The sequence below is a fragment of the Colletotrichum gloeosporioides genome, assembly GCF_011800055.1.
Source record: "Colletotrichum gloeosporioides strain Lc1 chromosome Unknown consensus_123, whole genome shotgun sequence".
NCBI lineage: Eukaryota > Fungi > Ascomycota > Sordariomycetes > Glomerellales > Glomerellaceae > Colletotrichum > Colletotrichum gloeosporioides.
Window position 1 is genome coordinate 1 of NW_025544768.1, and position 15,205 is coordinate 15,205.

General features: G+C 54.0%; 5 protein-coding genes across 5 annotated transcripts; all 5 read right to left on the bottom strand.

The window, feature by feature from the left end:
* Positions 1 to 2,115: 2,115 nt before the first annotated feature.
* GCG54_00013095 (uncharacterized protein) lies at positions 2,116 to 2,433 on the bottom strand (the record flags this gene model as incomplete). The annotated part of the gene is made up of 3 exons (XM_045412955.1): positions 2,116 to 2,160; positions 2,211 to 2,326; positions 2,361 to 2,433. 3 exons carry the CDS (start codon positions 2,431 to 2,433, stop codon positions 2,116 to 2,118), a joined length of 234 nt encoding a protein of 77 aa, XP_045256084.1.
* Positions 2,434 to 3,527: 1,094 nt separating this feature from the next.
* On the bottom strand, positions 3,528 to 4,203 carry GCG54_00013096 (uncharacterized protein; the record flags this gene model as incomplete). The annotated part of the gene is made up of 3 exons (XM_045412956.1): positions 3,528 to 3,625; positions 3,682 to 3,956; positions 4,013 to 4,203. 3 exons carry the CDS (start codon positions 4,201 to 4,203, stop codon positions 3,528 to 3,530), a joined length of 564 nt encoding a protein of 187 aa, XP_045256085.1.
* Positions 4,204 to 5,559: 1,356 nt separating this feature from the next.
* GCG54_00013097 (Arginase) lies at positions 5,560 to 6,659 on the bottom strand (the record flags this gene model as incomplete). The annotated part of the gene is made up of 3 exons (XM_045412957.1): positions 5,560 to 5,863; positions 5,929 to 6,512; positions 6,576 to 6,659. 3 exons carry the CDS (start codon positions 6,657 to 6,659, stop codon positions 5,560 to 5,562), a joined length of 972 nt encoding a protein of 323 aa, XP_045256086.1.
* A 1,996-nt stretch (positions 6,660 to 8,655) lies between these two features.
* Positions 8,656 to 11,067, bottom strand: GCG54_00013098 (uncharacterized protein; the record flags this gene model as incomplete). Its single annotated transcript, XM_045412958.1, has 3 exons — positions 8,656 to 9,758; positions 9,817 to 10,751; positions 10,775 to 11,067. Coding segments are annotated over 3 exons (2,331 nt in total), but the record flags the coding sequence as incomplete, so codon positions are not given.
* A 2,205-nt stretch (positions 11,068 to 13,272) lies between these two features.
* On the bottom strand, positions 13,273 to 14,925 carry GCG54_00013099 (uncharacterized protein; the record flags this gene model as incomplete). Its single annotated transcript, XM_045412959.1, has 1 exon — positions 13,273 to 14,925. The coding sequence occupies one exon, from the start codon at positions 14,923 to 14,925 to the stop codon at positions 13,273 to 13,275; it is 1,653 nt and encodes a 550-aa protein (XP_045256088.1).
* Positions 14,926 to 15,205: the final 280 nt, after the last annotated feature.

Genomic DNA, 15,205 nt, shown 5'->3' on the forward strand with positions numbered 1-15,205 from the left:
ACCCTATACTATATAGGCGTATATACTACGCCCCTGAATACGCTTATACCTATACTAATAATAATAGCTTTAGTAAACTTTATAAATATCTCACTACCTATCCTAATTATTATATCTTCTAAACCTACTACTATATTACTTATAGTAACCTTTAACTAATCTTTTCCCCTCTTTATCCCTACTTTATAATCTCTATTAACTTCCTTCTTATATTACTAATAACTACTAATAGCTATAATTATATACTAATTATAGTTAATAAGTTTTCTAAAGAGATAATCTTAGAACTTAGTAAGATAACTTATATTATATAAGATTAAAGTAAACACCTCTTTAACTAATTAATAAGTAGTAACTAGGGAATACTAAAGATAATCTTAAGTAATTATAATCTTAAGTTTTTATTATAGATATAAGATACTATATAGAAAGGTTTTAGAACTAATCTAGTTTATAGTACTACCTATTACCCTTAAACTAATAGCTAAATAGAATAATTTATCTAATAGATTAAATCTATATTATACTACTATATTAACTTAATAGTAGATCCTATAGACTAAATTAATAATATCTCCTAACTATAGTTTAAATATAATAATATAAAATTTATAACTATATAGAGATCACCTAATAAGATAGTTAAAGGTTTCACCCTTAATAATATAGCTACTATAATTACTAATTAGATCCTATAATCTATTTAAGTTCCTATAGCCTAACTTAAGATCTATAATACGCTTACTATAGCCTTAATATCTATAAAATAGTTCTATAATAAGTATTATAGTACTTAGTTCTTTAATATTAGTAATAAAGTTTACTTATAACTATACTATAGCTATATAACACCTTAAGCTATATCTATTAGTTATAAACTTAGAGAGTAATTTGCTAGCCCCTTTTAAATTATTAAGTATGTTAGTTAATCTACCTATAGATTGCAATTCCTATTAGGATAGTATATTTATAATATAATCTTAATTAACTACCTTAAGCCTATAAAGTTTAATCTATATAGATAATAGTTACTTATAATCCCTCTTATTTATATAATAGATAAAACTATCTCTATAATCCTTAATAAGCACTATATAAAGGCTAGAACTAAATAATACTTTATTACCTATAAAGGCCTTAGATCTAAGTATAATTAATAAGTTAATATCATAATAGTTACTAATAAAGCTATTCTTAATACTTAGAAATCATAATAGATAATTATAACAGTTTATAATAGAAACTACAGATTAATAAATCTTAGTAGGACTTTAGCCTAAAAGTTCTATAACTTTATAGTAATAAATTTTATAATAGTTTTAGAGGATTTAAGATATCTAGAGAAGGATTAGAAATAGCTATAGAATAGGTTTTATGAGATTATAAGATGAGGACGTCTTATTTTTACTAGCAGTATATTATAAGGGTAGCCCTACTATAGGGCACTATTTAGGCTACCTCACGCCCCTAATATACCTAGACTTACACTTAACTAATACATCTACACTCACACCTACTACGCAGGCCTCACAAGGACCCATCCCCCTAAGTAAGATCGTTAGATTAGTTGATTGTGTGATTAGTCACCTACCGGCTTGGAAAAGAGTGCTACCGGAAAGCGACACTAGACCCAGCCCGTCCTTCGCCCCGCCCGAAGCCACGCGCACAGACCCCCTCTCAGCCGCCGGTGCCATCTCACGTCGCGCAGCTTGTCACGATCCTGCCGCAACCAGCTGCCGTATGCCATTGGTGGAGCGTCACTCCTTCAGTCCTGGTGGCAGATGCAGGCAATAGGGGAAGCTGCGAACCAAATCCGGAGGGTCTTGTATCCTTGGATAGTTGTGATACATAGGCAGTTATCACACGTATGACTGAAGGTTGAGCATGATGCTAATGTAAAACGTACGACAAACATGAATCACAAATGACTCTACAAACGGCCCATGATAATATAGTATTACCATCCTTCATGGCACATCAATTTTTTTTTTTTAAAAAAAAAAAAACCCAAGAATTTAGTGTAATATAATATTATTGATCTCGACAATTCTGGTTGTCTATTTATCCATGTCCCATTTCATATTACAAGTCATATCCATCGTACATCATAACCGTCTAGTTGGAAATCTTAGGGTTGACCTTCTTGCTAGACACCAACAACTGTCAGCAAAATTCTTTCAAAGTGCTACGTAGGCCACTTACCCAGTCACCTTCTCATACATGTTGCGGCCAGCATCGGTGATCTTCTCATCCGTGCTGCGGGGCATGTCGTGGCCAGCCTTCTTGGTAGCGAAGTCGAAAGCTAGATAGGCTCCGTCAGTACGTGCTGTGAGCAGAATGGACGGCACTGCATGACATACCCTTGTCGACGGGGTCTTCCTTGGACTGACCGGCAGCCTGGGCCTGGTTGTTGCTGCTCTTGAAGGGGTTCATTTTGATGGTATATGTGATGTTTGAATCTTCTTGAGTATTTGGCAGTTGTATTGTAAATTGAATGTTTTGCGATATCTCGCTTGGCAATCGAAAGACGCAGGAAACCCTCCTTCTTATGTACAATTCCACACCCTCGAATCTGCACCCAAAAACCTGCATCAAAACGACCTTTCATCATCGCCCCTCCCCCGCCTTCCCCATCGAACCTTCGCAGTGTTCCCACCATGACGCTAATCGCCTCAATCCCGGGCCCCCTCCAGACGCAGATTCCCAGTTTCGGAGCGCCGCCAGACAATGCAGACCACTACGTCATCGCCAAACTACCGTCCGACCGTCGATCCTCCCAACCAACGCACTTGGTCGGAGGAAACAAGCTTGATCAGCCTCACAATGCATGCATGCCAGTCCCCTCCTCCCCAGCAAGCCGCCCGCCCCTGGAGAATGTCTGTCAGTGTTTCTATGAAAAGAAATGCCAAGACCAAGGGTCCTCACCCATCCACGGTCCCTCCTGCGATAATGGCAGCGTGGATGGATGCAGATAACAGGATCGCCGTGTGCCGTTGTGCGTCTGCTTGGCCCGGCAGTTCGGCATCCTCAGGTACGCCCCAGACCGGGGAGCGCCGCCGGGATGTGAGACTTATCTACGTCAGTTGGGCCGGGCGTAGGGCCCCAGCATGTGACGATGATGGAAGTTAGTCGTTGATCTAGACGGGAACGGTTCATGCGCTGACGGACTGTCAACCGGCGGTCTTTCGTCCGATACTACGGGATTGCGTCAGTCGTTGTCGTTTTGCCAGGTGGACGCCGGCAGGCCGCGCAGTCGCATTTCATCACGTAACACAACTTCAACATTATCTAGTACCTCGTCATACAGATGGGTAGCCCGTCTATCTTTGTCATAGCCTCGTCGAAATCAGAAAAAAGCGCCCGGTGCTCGTAAACACCGCCGTATATGCAGTCGAAATCAAACAAAACGCCGCCGCCATTAAGCCGTCACACATGAAGCGGTTGCAAGTGCTTCCACCGTCAAGCAGACTCACTCCATCCAAAGACCGTCAGGAACCGACCGGTCCAACGAAGGCACCCCGTCCTCATCACGATGCGGCAAAGACCTGGAACGCCATCACCATGATCCAGAGCAGAAACAACGCCCCGACCAGCGCAAACGAAAACACAGCCTGCCAGGCTTGACCTACACCAACAGTCAGCAATCACCCAGGCGAGACTTGCGCACGCTGGAAAACCTACATATACTCCTCTGCTGCAGCCACGCAAGGGTATCCAGGCTCTGGCCCGTCGGGTTGCGGTTGAACACGGCAAGGTTGCACGTACTCGAGACCGACCCGTCCGGCCCCCAGAGCTGGATGCTCACGACCACCAGGCCAACGAACCACAGCACGAACAGGATGAACGCGCCAATCATGACGATGGCGGGTAGCAGGCGGCGCTGGTAGACGAGCCAGAGCAGCAGGCCGATGAAGATGATGACGAGCGACGCGACGGTTATGAAGTAAGGGAAGTACCTGCGATCGTCAGCATTTCGCCCGCAACAGCGCATGGGGAGGTTCCCATCACGGACCATGGTATCGGCAGGAGCAGCTGGTTCTGGATCTCGATAAAAGACGCAAAGACGCCGATGATGAGGCACGACGCGACGAGCATGATGAGGATCCAGAGGTTCAGCTGGATACCGGGCCATTGGTAGCTGTGGACCCGGCCGACGACGCGGCGGTCGTAGTAGGAACTACTTGTGAGTGTTGATGCCGCCATTTTCGCGGTGGTCTATTGAATCGTACGCTTCTCGTGCGGTGGTCGTAGATCGGTCGTGGGGATCGCGTACGTGGGCAGTGATTCCGGGCCCTTGATCGTAGCTGTGGACGTCGCTTCGTCGCTTTGTTGCTTCGTCAATCGTGTGTGGTTCGTCAATCCGTCCAAGGCTTTGGAAAGGACCCGTCCTTTCCGCAATTTGCGCAGTGATAAAACGCGCAGACCAAGTAAAGGAAAAATTGGGAGGATGCGACCCCAGATGGGCGAGCCTCAAGACGAGGCAGAGCGACGCAATATGGAGTGATGCGATGCGGTCGCAGCGTGGTGCTCCTGGATGTGCCACGTCAAAAAGAAACAAAAAGAAACGGTCGACAGGAGCGCGGGCTGCTGCGACGGCGAGGCTCTATTCCCGTCTGGGCTGCACCGCTGGACGGCTGAACCCCCCGGTCGCCGTAGTGTTGCGTTGTGTCGGGCTGCGACGGCAATTCGTTCGATCAGGGTCGTTCGCGTCTCGCCTCACCTCGGCGAGTGGCACTCGTAGCTGCAGCCCAACGCAGGTGAGATGCGGCAGGCCTCGATGGTGATGGTCTCTTACTCGGCTGGGCTGGATTGCGGCGAATGTCTCGGGAAACGTCGCGTCGAGTCGCGTCTCTTCAAGCCTTGAACGGCGGGGCGAATTTAGGAAAATGGGTGATGAAGTGTAGGTAACTTGGCATTTACCAATTTGTTCCGTAGCGCTGTTGCAACCCCAAATAACTGCAAAATGATCACCGCAACAGACAATCCAGAAATTTCCTCTATCTGCACTCGAACATCATTTGATTCCCCCCTCAGGATGTTTTCTCCCCTATCGCACGGATGCTGCAAATTAGGTGGCTGGGCGACGGATCGCGTACAAAAATGACGATGGCTGGGCGCCCGTACGGATACAGCCAGTCGGCCGCCTGGAAGCGGCCCCCGACAGCGCACACCATCAGGGCCAATGCCATGTCCGGGCCCGAGACCCACTGCTCCCCGCAGCCGGGGCGCATCCGAGCCGCTGTCACCGCTGTCGCCGCTGCCTCGTGAGTGGGCTGGGCACATCTGACAACCCAAAAAGCTTGGTAAACACGGCCTGTCGGGCTCCCATACATCTGTGGAACTCGATTCCGCATGGAGAGACGGATGAATCGGCGTAAAATTCGCCTGTCGCGTGGTATTATTGATACTCTTCTGTACTTCCCCCTCTCTCTCTGTTCATCTAAGGTGTTTCTACCTTGTCATAGACCATGTCTGCAGCCGACTTTGGCTGCCATCTGTTCTTATTCAACAAGTCCTTCTCTATCTTTTTCTATCGCTCTCAAAACAACAACCCGACGCCTACAGCAACGACTCTCCCAAAGCGCATCTTACGAGCGAGCATCCTGCCCGAATCGTCTCGCTTGCACTGTCGGCCGCCAGCTGCGGGTTGACTTCCACTAGATCCACCGCCACGAGGCTGCCCGTCTCATGCACACACTCGCAGATGTAGTCGCCCTCGCGCAACGTGAGGCCGCCGCGGACGGGCGTGCCCGTGGACGGCGCCCACTGGGGATCCAGCGCGTCCACGTCGAACGACAGGTGGATCGGCGTGTCGGTGCCAATGTGCGCCAGCGCCATCTCCATGACGCGGCCGATGCCGTAGCTGTACCATGACCAGTCAGTCAATCATCACCCAGTGTGGCGTCACAGCCTGCTAGAGGAACCTACCGGTCAATGTCAAACATGCTAAACGCCTTGATGCCGTTTTCCCTCAGGATCCTCTTCTCGCCGGCGTCGACGTCTCTCAGGCCAATGTAGACGAGCTTCTTGATGTTGAGCATGTGCTCGTCGCCGAGCCAGCCAAAGTATTCGGGCTTCTCCTCCTTGGCGAGGCCCGTCACGAAGGCGACGGGCATGCCGTGGATGTTGCCGCTGTCGCTCGTCTCGGGGGTGTTGATGTCGGCGTGGGCGTCGACCCAGATGACGGCGATCTCGCGGCCGAGACGCTCGCGGGTGGCCTTGGCCGAGCCGGCAATGGTGCCGATGGCGATGCTGTGGTCGCCGCCGAGCGTCAGCGTCAGACGGCCGAGGCGCGACTGCTGGTAGACCTGGTCGGCGATGCGCTGGGTCACAGAGGAGACGGCCTTGGGGTTCTTCATATTGCGGAACGGCGGGTCCGACTCGGGGATGACGTCGGTGTACGAGTGTACCTCATCGTCGCCGTGGAGCTTGTAGCCGAGCTCGTCGCGCAGCTGGGTGATGAGGCCAGAGTCGATCAGGGCCTTGGGACCGGCGTCGACGCCGAGTTTTTGCTGGGGCGGGGTGGTCAGCTACCGGAGAAACGAGGAGCAGAGACGGGGAGCAAGCAGGCTTACCTGGCCACCCGAAAAGCCCACAGCGACGATGCCGAGATCCTCGGGATGGCTGAGGAACTTGGACTTGATCATGGAGGTGTGCATTATGACGGAGAAGGACAACGACTGGGTATCAATGGAAGAGGGACGTCTTGCAAAAGGGAAGAACAAGGAGAGTAGAAGAGGCCAAGGGGAGCAATGCGTTTTGGGCGTGGAAGAAAAGGGAAGAAGGACAAGAGAGAAGAAGGTGGCACTCGAGGCATCTAAATCCTTTTCCGTCGTGCCCTCGGCGCCGGCGGCAGCGCGACGACGGCAGCGACGACGGCCATGCCATGAGACCTAACTTGGGGCTTGACTCGGCTCGTGGCGGTTGCGGAGATTCAGAGGGCGCGCGCCATGCATCCATCCCGGACGCAGGTGGCAGAGAAACAGCTGTGCTGGAGACAGAGTGTGTGTGCCTCTTACACGCTTCAGTTCCAATCCAACGCATTCGGAGCGGCGGCGACGGCGGTGCGTGGTGGATGACACCAGCCCAGCGTTCCAGCAGTCCCTCAGGTGGGACCCTCGCCGAAACCCCACCGCGGGTAGACCTGCACTTAGGGGAACATCAGTGGAGCTGCCTCCGTGGCTAGCGGCGCCGACGGGCGACGACCCCGCTGGGGGCCGCTGGAGACCGCTGGGGCACCTGCACTTAGGGGTCTGGCGCGCCCGGAGCTGTGCCACTTAACGGCAGGTGAGCCCCGAGCGTGCGTGCGAGGCATTATTTAAATAGGCCCGGCGCCCCCCGTCCCACGTCCATCGCGAGTTGGTGATATCCCTAATGGCAGGGCGACCCGAAGTATTACACTCGATAACTTTGCGCACACCGTCCGCCAGGAATTGTTGGGAGCACACGAATCAGCCGGCCCCCTCCCTCCCTCTGCTTCATGTTCCCGTCTTCTCGTCCTTCATTTTCTCTGCTTGTCGGCTCTGTCGTCGCCGTCGCCGAACCGCTGCTGTTCGACGCTGCTCATCGACATGCCTCCAAAAGTGTCGATTTCTCGAGGTTCGCTCTAGGATCCGTTATCGCCAGCCTTATCTTATCGATCTCCAAGCACCTGGATCACTCGCTCATGTGGGATTACCTCAGCAATCTGTGCCGCCCAGCAAATTGAGGCCCTCCACCACACCAAAACCGCATCGCGAGGCCAGCCCCACCAGCCATGTACATCACACATCACACACTCCACGTTCCCCCCAGCTCCGAGCGACGGCGGGCTCACATCAGATTGAATCTCACCAGGCCGTCGGCTAAGCCGTATTCATCCAAGCGGCCACACCGCAGCTTTCAGTCTCGACATTCACGCCTGCATGCCGTTATCAATCAGCTCCACGGCCAAATCTCTCAGAGGTCCCATGACGATGACGCCCATCCTCATCTCCCGGCACAAACCGGAAGCCATTGCTATTCTTTTTCTTCTTCACCCTCTTCCCTCCACATTATGACCACCTTCTCGTCTCTCTTGGATCGGATCTGCTCCCCTCTTCTCATCGGATAGGGCCTGGCCATCATGTCTCTGCACGTCCATACAACGACATGGCAGTATCCCTGGCGTTTACGTAAAACTGAGCATTCTCGAAACTAGTGCTGCTGCCTCACTGCCTCGCAAGCGCCACGATACTATTAACCCCGTGGCCTCGCCACCGGCGACTGCTGTTTGAAAATACATCAAGTGACTGCCAACGAACAAAGCATACCATGCGGATCCCGTCGCCCACGACCGGCTTCGCTCGGCTTCCCTCGTCCGTGTCGGCGGCTTCAGCCGGCATCTGCGGATCAAACTCCGAGCCGCCTCTCTTGATCTTGCAAAGTCAAGGGTGTGTCGCATACGTGAACCAAACGCGAAAAAATATCAGACATGGTTTGTTGCTGTCTCTGTTGTACACTGTACCTGATAATGTGGCCCATGGCCCTCTTCTGATTCCCCATTTTGTAATGCCCTGGTATCCGAAAACAAAACCGCACTTGAACGCGTACAACTACGAATCCCTATTCCGTCAACTCCCAAAACGCCATGCCCAAGCCCCATCCCATGAAAAGTACCCGCGCCCATATCTTGCATCATGTCGCCGTGCTCTCCGCCAGCAAGTCGTGGACCCAGCCCATCCTCTCTCTTCTCTCGTCCGTCACGCGCGCGTACTCGAGAAGCAGCCGCAGCGTGTAGATCTGCATGTCCTCCTTGCGCAGCGCCTTTTCGGCCCACGCCTTGCCATCCATCGCAATCTTCTCCGCCTCGGCATCGTGCGCGGGCCTGTCGCCTCCGTAGCCCAAAAAGTACTCCACGATGCCGTAGTAATCGTTGAAGCGGCTGTCCATTGGCACGAAATGCTTCCACGCAACCAACCGGCTGTCGTGCCATTCGCGCCAAAGGGTCGCCTTGATGGGCAGACTCGTGCTCCCCAGGAATGCCAGATACCGCCCGGAAAAGCTGTTGCCGTCAATGTCGGGGAGATACTTTGAGTCGTACATCTCGGTGAGCATGACGCCTTCCGTGACGTTGAAGTGCGGGCTCGTGTAGTTGCAGGTGCCGGCAGGGCCCTGCGGCTCGCACATGAGGTCTGTAAAGCCCACGTCTGCCCAAGAGCCAATCCATTCGCCGAGACTGTTGATGGCCTGGGCCGCGAGGTTGTACATCTTGTCCGGGAGCGAAAAGTTGACGGGGTCCATGGTGCCGTCCTCCGCGCCGGCGACCTTGGTCGCGTTGTTCATGGCGACGAAGCGGTGACGCTGAAATCCCCTCCAGTTACTGACGCGGTTGCGCCCGCCAGTCGCAACGCCGCGCCACATGACGGCGTCCTTCTTCCTGCTCCACGGCCCACCGTGGTACCCGCCGCCGCTGAAGCGCTCCTCTTCGGTCCAATACATGGCTGCGGGGAGAAGGATCTCGTTGTTGATGGCCAGCTTGGACCCCCCGAACATGGGGAAAAGGACGGTTGTGGCGGAGGTGCTGAGGGGCTCGATGAAGATGCCATTGAGGCCTTGGAGGTCAGGTTGGTGGCAAATTTCGGTCGACATGGTATAGTTCGCGACGAAGCCATCTCGCATGTGGGCTTTGGAGTATTTGGTGCCGATGCCTGGGGTATGGTCGAATGATTTTTGGGTCGCCGCCAGCCGGGCAGGGCTGTCTGGAGGACATCCGCGACGGGCAATGAGCCAATACTGTTCTGGAAAGAGTTAGTCTGAGACAGATGATCGATTCGATTGCTGAGGGGCGGCACGTACTTGTCTCTTCCCAGTGCTTGCTCTTGACCTTTACATTCCGATCGAGCTCCTTCTTATTGTTCGGCAGCGCCTGGAATGTGTTCATGACCTTTTTCGGCTCGGGCATCCCCTCCGTCAGGGCAGCGTCACGCATGTACTGCGTCATGTCCTCGTAGGGCACCACCATCCGGGGCTCGTCCATGGGGTTGAGAGCAATGTCCATGTCGGGAAGCAGGTGCTCGATCGTCTTGATCATGTTCGTCCAGTGGACAGTCCAAAACCACTCGCTGATGCGGGTGGCGCGACCCTTGCGTACCTTGATGGTCATCTCGTACTCGGCCGCTTCTTTGCGGATGCGCGAAGGTTCCATGCCCCAGAAGGGGCGCAGGTCGTGGTAAATTTGATCGAAAAAGTCCTCGACGATGACGGCCTTGCGCTCCTGGGCGAACTGGAACCAGGCGTCGAAGCCGGGCGGGGGGTGGCGACCACGGCGGTCGCGGTAGGCCTTGGCGGCTGCTGTGAGAGTCTTGGACTCCTTCTTCAGTAGACCATCGAACCTCTCGTTGGCTTCCTTAATGAGCGTATCGATAGGGTGCGACCCTGCGGCGGCGGGGTGCGTCTCGGCGGGCTTCTTGGGAATGGCGCCCTCGGCTTGGGTGGGCTCGTCGTCGATGGGGTGGACAGGCCTCGGCGCGGGCTCGGGGATAGGCTTCTCGGCGTCATGTTGTGTATTAACCGGTGGGATGGAATCTGGATTTTGGGGAGGTGTCTGTGGCCTCTCGGGCTGAAGCTGGGTCGTGGGGATGCCACGGGAGCGAGGGTCGAAGTAGTAAAAGAGGGCCAAGACGAAGACTGCAGCGATGGCGTATCGTAGGAGGCTCGAAGGGCGTCGCGGCGGGAAGGCCGCGGGTGATAGGAGCTTGACCATGGTGGGCTGCTCCGCGGTCGACGGTGTTCTGGGTGAAGCGAGAGCGCAAACTGGTTGGCGCCAGCGTTCGTCAGGTTGGTGACGTACGAGGTGAGCCCGGTCGAGGGGTTGTCCCTGGCGGCTGGCTCAGCCAGGCCAGCTTCGAATGCACCTCGCAGCAAAGGGGCTTGACCGGCCTTGAGGTAGGTAAAGGCCTTGAATCCGAGTCGAGATGTTGGGAAGGGGCGCGGTGGAAGGTTGAGAGTGTAAGATCGTTTATTTGATCGGGTTGTCGGAAGGCGGGCGTCGATTCGGGTAGTGTGAACGGACGACAGCAAGAAGCTTGGCTCGTGGGAGAGGAGGGCCTAGACGGGAGAGACGGCAGGAGCGGCAATGACGAGCGCGAGAAGAGTGGGCGCGGAGGTCGTCAGGGTCAGTCGGAGGTCTGGGCCGTGCCAGAGATGTGAAGGAGGGAAAAGCGATCAAAGAGCGAGGGGGTCGAAGCGGAGAGCGAGAGAGAGAGAGAGGGAGAGAATGAGAAAACACGATCGGCGGACGGCAGGTGGAGTTGTCAAAAAGAAGGGGAGCCGTCCACGCCAGGACGTGACGAGGAAGATGCAGGAAGAAAGATGGCCGCCAGATGCAAGGCGCGGTCTTTCTCGAGGAAGCCTAGTATGGTCTGGGCGGTGCAGATGACTTGAGGTGACTGATGATGGAGGCGCTGCGTCGGGAGCGTATGTTCAATTAGACAGATACACCACTGGCACTGTCCTGTCACATCTTGAGATGCCTTTACCTTACTTTACATGGCCTCTTTACTGAGTACCGCCTCCACGTCTTGCTGCTGCGCGGTGGATCCTGCATAGCGGGAAACCCGCAAACGCCCACGCCAGTTTCATCTTGGATGCACACCAACTACTGCATAGTACAGGCACTTGAAAGCCACAGGGGCTGCTTAGCGGCTTATCTAATCATCTGAGATTCCCCAGGCGGAGGGACTTGAAAGGGGCTACATCACGGTACCTTACCTAGGTCTCTTTGGTACCTCAGACATGGTTGTCCGTCTGTGTCTTTGTTCTGGGTCGATGCCGCCTCTCCCTGCCTGAGATGAGGTCTGGACGGGGTAAATGGTGTAAGCTGGTTCAACTTGCCGGACCTTACTTTCATAGGACACTGCCAAACAATCAAAAACTACAGGAGCCAAGCTTCAGCCACAGAGACGGACGGCAACGCGGACGACCATGCCAATGCTGTCAGAGACATGAAGAGCTCAGGGGTTACCTGACCTGCCTAAACTACAAAGCACCTACACAGCACTGAGGCACCTGCACTATTGACGCTAGGCCCTTGCAGCGCTCGTGGCGGCTGTCCCAGCCCGCACAGGCGTGTGTCCTTCTGCAGGTCTCGGGTGGTCTGGGCTCTCTCTGCTTACCTTGGGTGGTCGGCTCCCGAACGAAAGGGCCTGCGAAACAGAACATTGTCTCTACCTGCCTGCCTGCCTGCCCATGCCACTGTTTCTACCGCCCGTGGTGGTGATGGTGGTGGTGTGCATCTCTATCTACTCCAGCACACTTGAATCTCTCGAGACTGCCAATCTCAACTCTGCCTCCCTACATCATCAGCCTCACCTCTCCTCTCCTCCCTCTCTGTCCCGGCCGGCTCACCCGACTTGAACACGCAACGTGGCCATTACCATTGGATGGATGGATGGATGGATGGATGGATGGATGCCCGTCGACCCTCTGCCCTCCCGCAATGCGCACAGTCTCATAGTGTACTGTCACTTGTACCTATCCCATCCACTCCTCCACCGCCATCACATCACCTCACCTCATACAGATGAACATGCACATCGCCCGTCGCGTCCCCATTTCCCCATCCATGGCTTCTTGTCCATTCCAAGTCATCAACCTTGGCTGAAGCAGTGGGCCCTGCCCACGCTCCCTCTCGACCTCCAATTGCGATCCAACAGTGAGCCGAGATTCAGACGCCTTTGCACCGCTACCCCAGTCTTTTCCCCTTCCACCGGCAGATTGCCCCCGCCGCAGACCTGACGGAGCCGTGCCTTCAAGTTTGAGAACCATCTGCCGTCGCAACTTGTCGTGGATTCCATCATGGCTGTGCTCGTCCAATCCTTGATCCGTCCCTCAATTATTGCGCAAGCCCTCGTCAATCTGCTTCCTGCTCAAATTTGATCCACGCTTTTCGCTTGTACATGAGCCTCACTGCACCCACCGGAAGTCGAACCCTCCCATCCATGGAACATTGCTCTCATCAAACCGAGATCCTCTGCTTCGCACATACGCGTCCATTGCCCCGTCCGTTTTTGACCAGACAACCCCTGTTCCGTTTGCAGATTATGTCGTCATAGCCTTTGAATCCTTATCCATCCTGTGACTCGATCGCATTGGGCTGCCACAGACAGATTTTGCAGAATATGGAAGTAATTTATTGATTGGCGATCTTGTTTTGGTATGTGCAGTCGATCGCGTCAATATCCCCATGCGAGGAAAGTATGTCTATCGTAGTCTACGTTGAATCTCGGCCTACTGCCGCATCTCCGAAGCCCGTCAGTTCAAAGCAGCCGCAGCCGAGAAACTACTCCCAGCTCCAACGTCGTCATCCTCATCCTCCGGCTCCGAGCTCTCCGTGAGCCGGCCGATCAGCTCCTCATACCGAGGCCGGAAAGGCCATGACATGAATGCCTCCAGCAGCTCTGTCCACTGCTCCTGATTCATCATCCGCGGGCACAGTTCCGCTTGTCCCGATCCGGGCAGACCACCCCGCGCCGGATCCCGCAGGCTCGGGCACCGTGGCAAGATACCGTCCGACGCGCCGGGCCAGATCCGCTCGAGCGCCTTGCTGACGGGGTCGAGACTTGCACCCATCATCGACCGCTGGATGAGTTCGAAAAGATCGCCTGCTCTTGACGACTCAGGCCCAATCTCCCTCAGCAGCGGGTGCATCGCCTTGGGTTGAATGTCAAGCAGCGTGCAGTCCACATTCGGGTAGAACTCGTTTGGCTTGGCTGCTATGGGCTCGTATGGACGCTTGTCCCAGAGCAGCACCGGGGGGTCTTGAAGGAAGATGTGCGCATTGTCCTTGACGAGCCGAAAGTCGATCTTTTCGTTCTTGTTGAGAGCCATGACTTTCGCGTTCCACGCGCGTTCACGCTCCGAAATCTCTTTTTCGGGGGCACCCTGCTGGCGCAGATGCCCAAGGTCGTACAGCTCATCCAGGAGGGCCTTGTACACCTCAGGCTCGGCAGAGTGCTTCTTCGCCATAGAGCGCAAGGTGACCAGCCGCTTGAACTTCTTCAGGTCTAACTCCTTGGTGATCTTGCCGCTCTTCTCCTCTGCTGCCAACTCTTCCAGCTCATCGAGGTATGGTCGGTAAATGTCTGGCGGCATCGACCCTGCGTACCGCTTGCCGCCGGCAACGTACGGTTCCGCCCGCTTGGTGCTCTCCATCTTTCGTCCCTTAGGAATTTCCATCCCATTCTTATTCATCCGCGCAAGCGTGGCCGTCGTGCTGTCCACATCTATCCATCTGTCTCTAGCGTACCATCCCGACTGCTCAGTAACGTCGGGGACGGCCACTGGGGCGATCCATTCGCATGTAGCTTCAGCTTCCATAGCAACCTTCTTCCTCGCCTGTATAAACTTCGGCAAAATGGACTGGTAGTCATCTGCGCCGGTCCAGACAAGCATTCGCACGAGGCCGTACTTTTGGAACAACTGGCCCGTATGTATGCTGTTCAGCAACTGAAACAGAACGAGTCCCGCAATCGACTCGAAATTTCCGTATCGCTTCTTCGGAAACAGCGACAGATTTGCCGTGACCAGGAGCGTGTCGTTTCGCTCCGGCGTTATGCCAGGCCCCTTGGGTCGCGGTGTCTGGTTATCAACGTGTGCCAGAGCAGAGCCCAGCTCATTCCACAATAGCCCAGAGCTCGGTATCAACTTCGTATTCGGTCGCGCGAGGAGCGGTTCGAGAAAAGACTCGTAAAGACTCGCATCCGGTTCCATCAAGATGTGTTGGCGAGGCTTGAGGACGTCGTGGAGTTTGCGGCTCCAGAGGCCTGCGCCAGGGTTGATGTCGACGAGGTCGCAGCCTTCATGGCGTTTGAGGGTCGGGCCGATGTACTTGAGAATGTCGTCTGCGATTGCTCGGGTTAGAGGTAAAAGATAACTAACGTCAAAATTCCATACCGCATAATTCATCGCCGACAATGTTGACGCGTGCCCTGTCTGCTTCGGGATACTGATCTGCCGGTCCCCGTGCCCCGCGACGACCCTGTCGCGTCGCCTGTGTTTCCCAGACGCCCGTTTCCGCTAGGCGAGTGGCCGCAGGTGATGTTTCTTTGAGAATAGAGGCAGATAATTTCGATTTAGCGGTCACTCTCTTGGTCTTCTTGGTCGCGCTCGAGGCGGATCGTCGTGGAAGTACTCGGTCTGGGTGGATGAACAACCATGGCGACACAGCTGGCCGACGACGCAGATG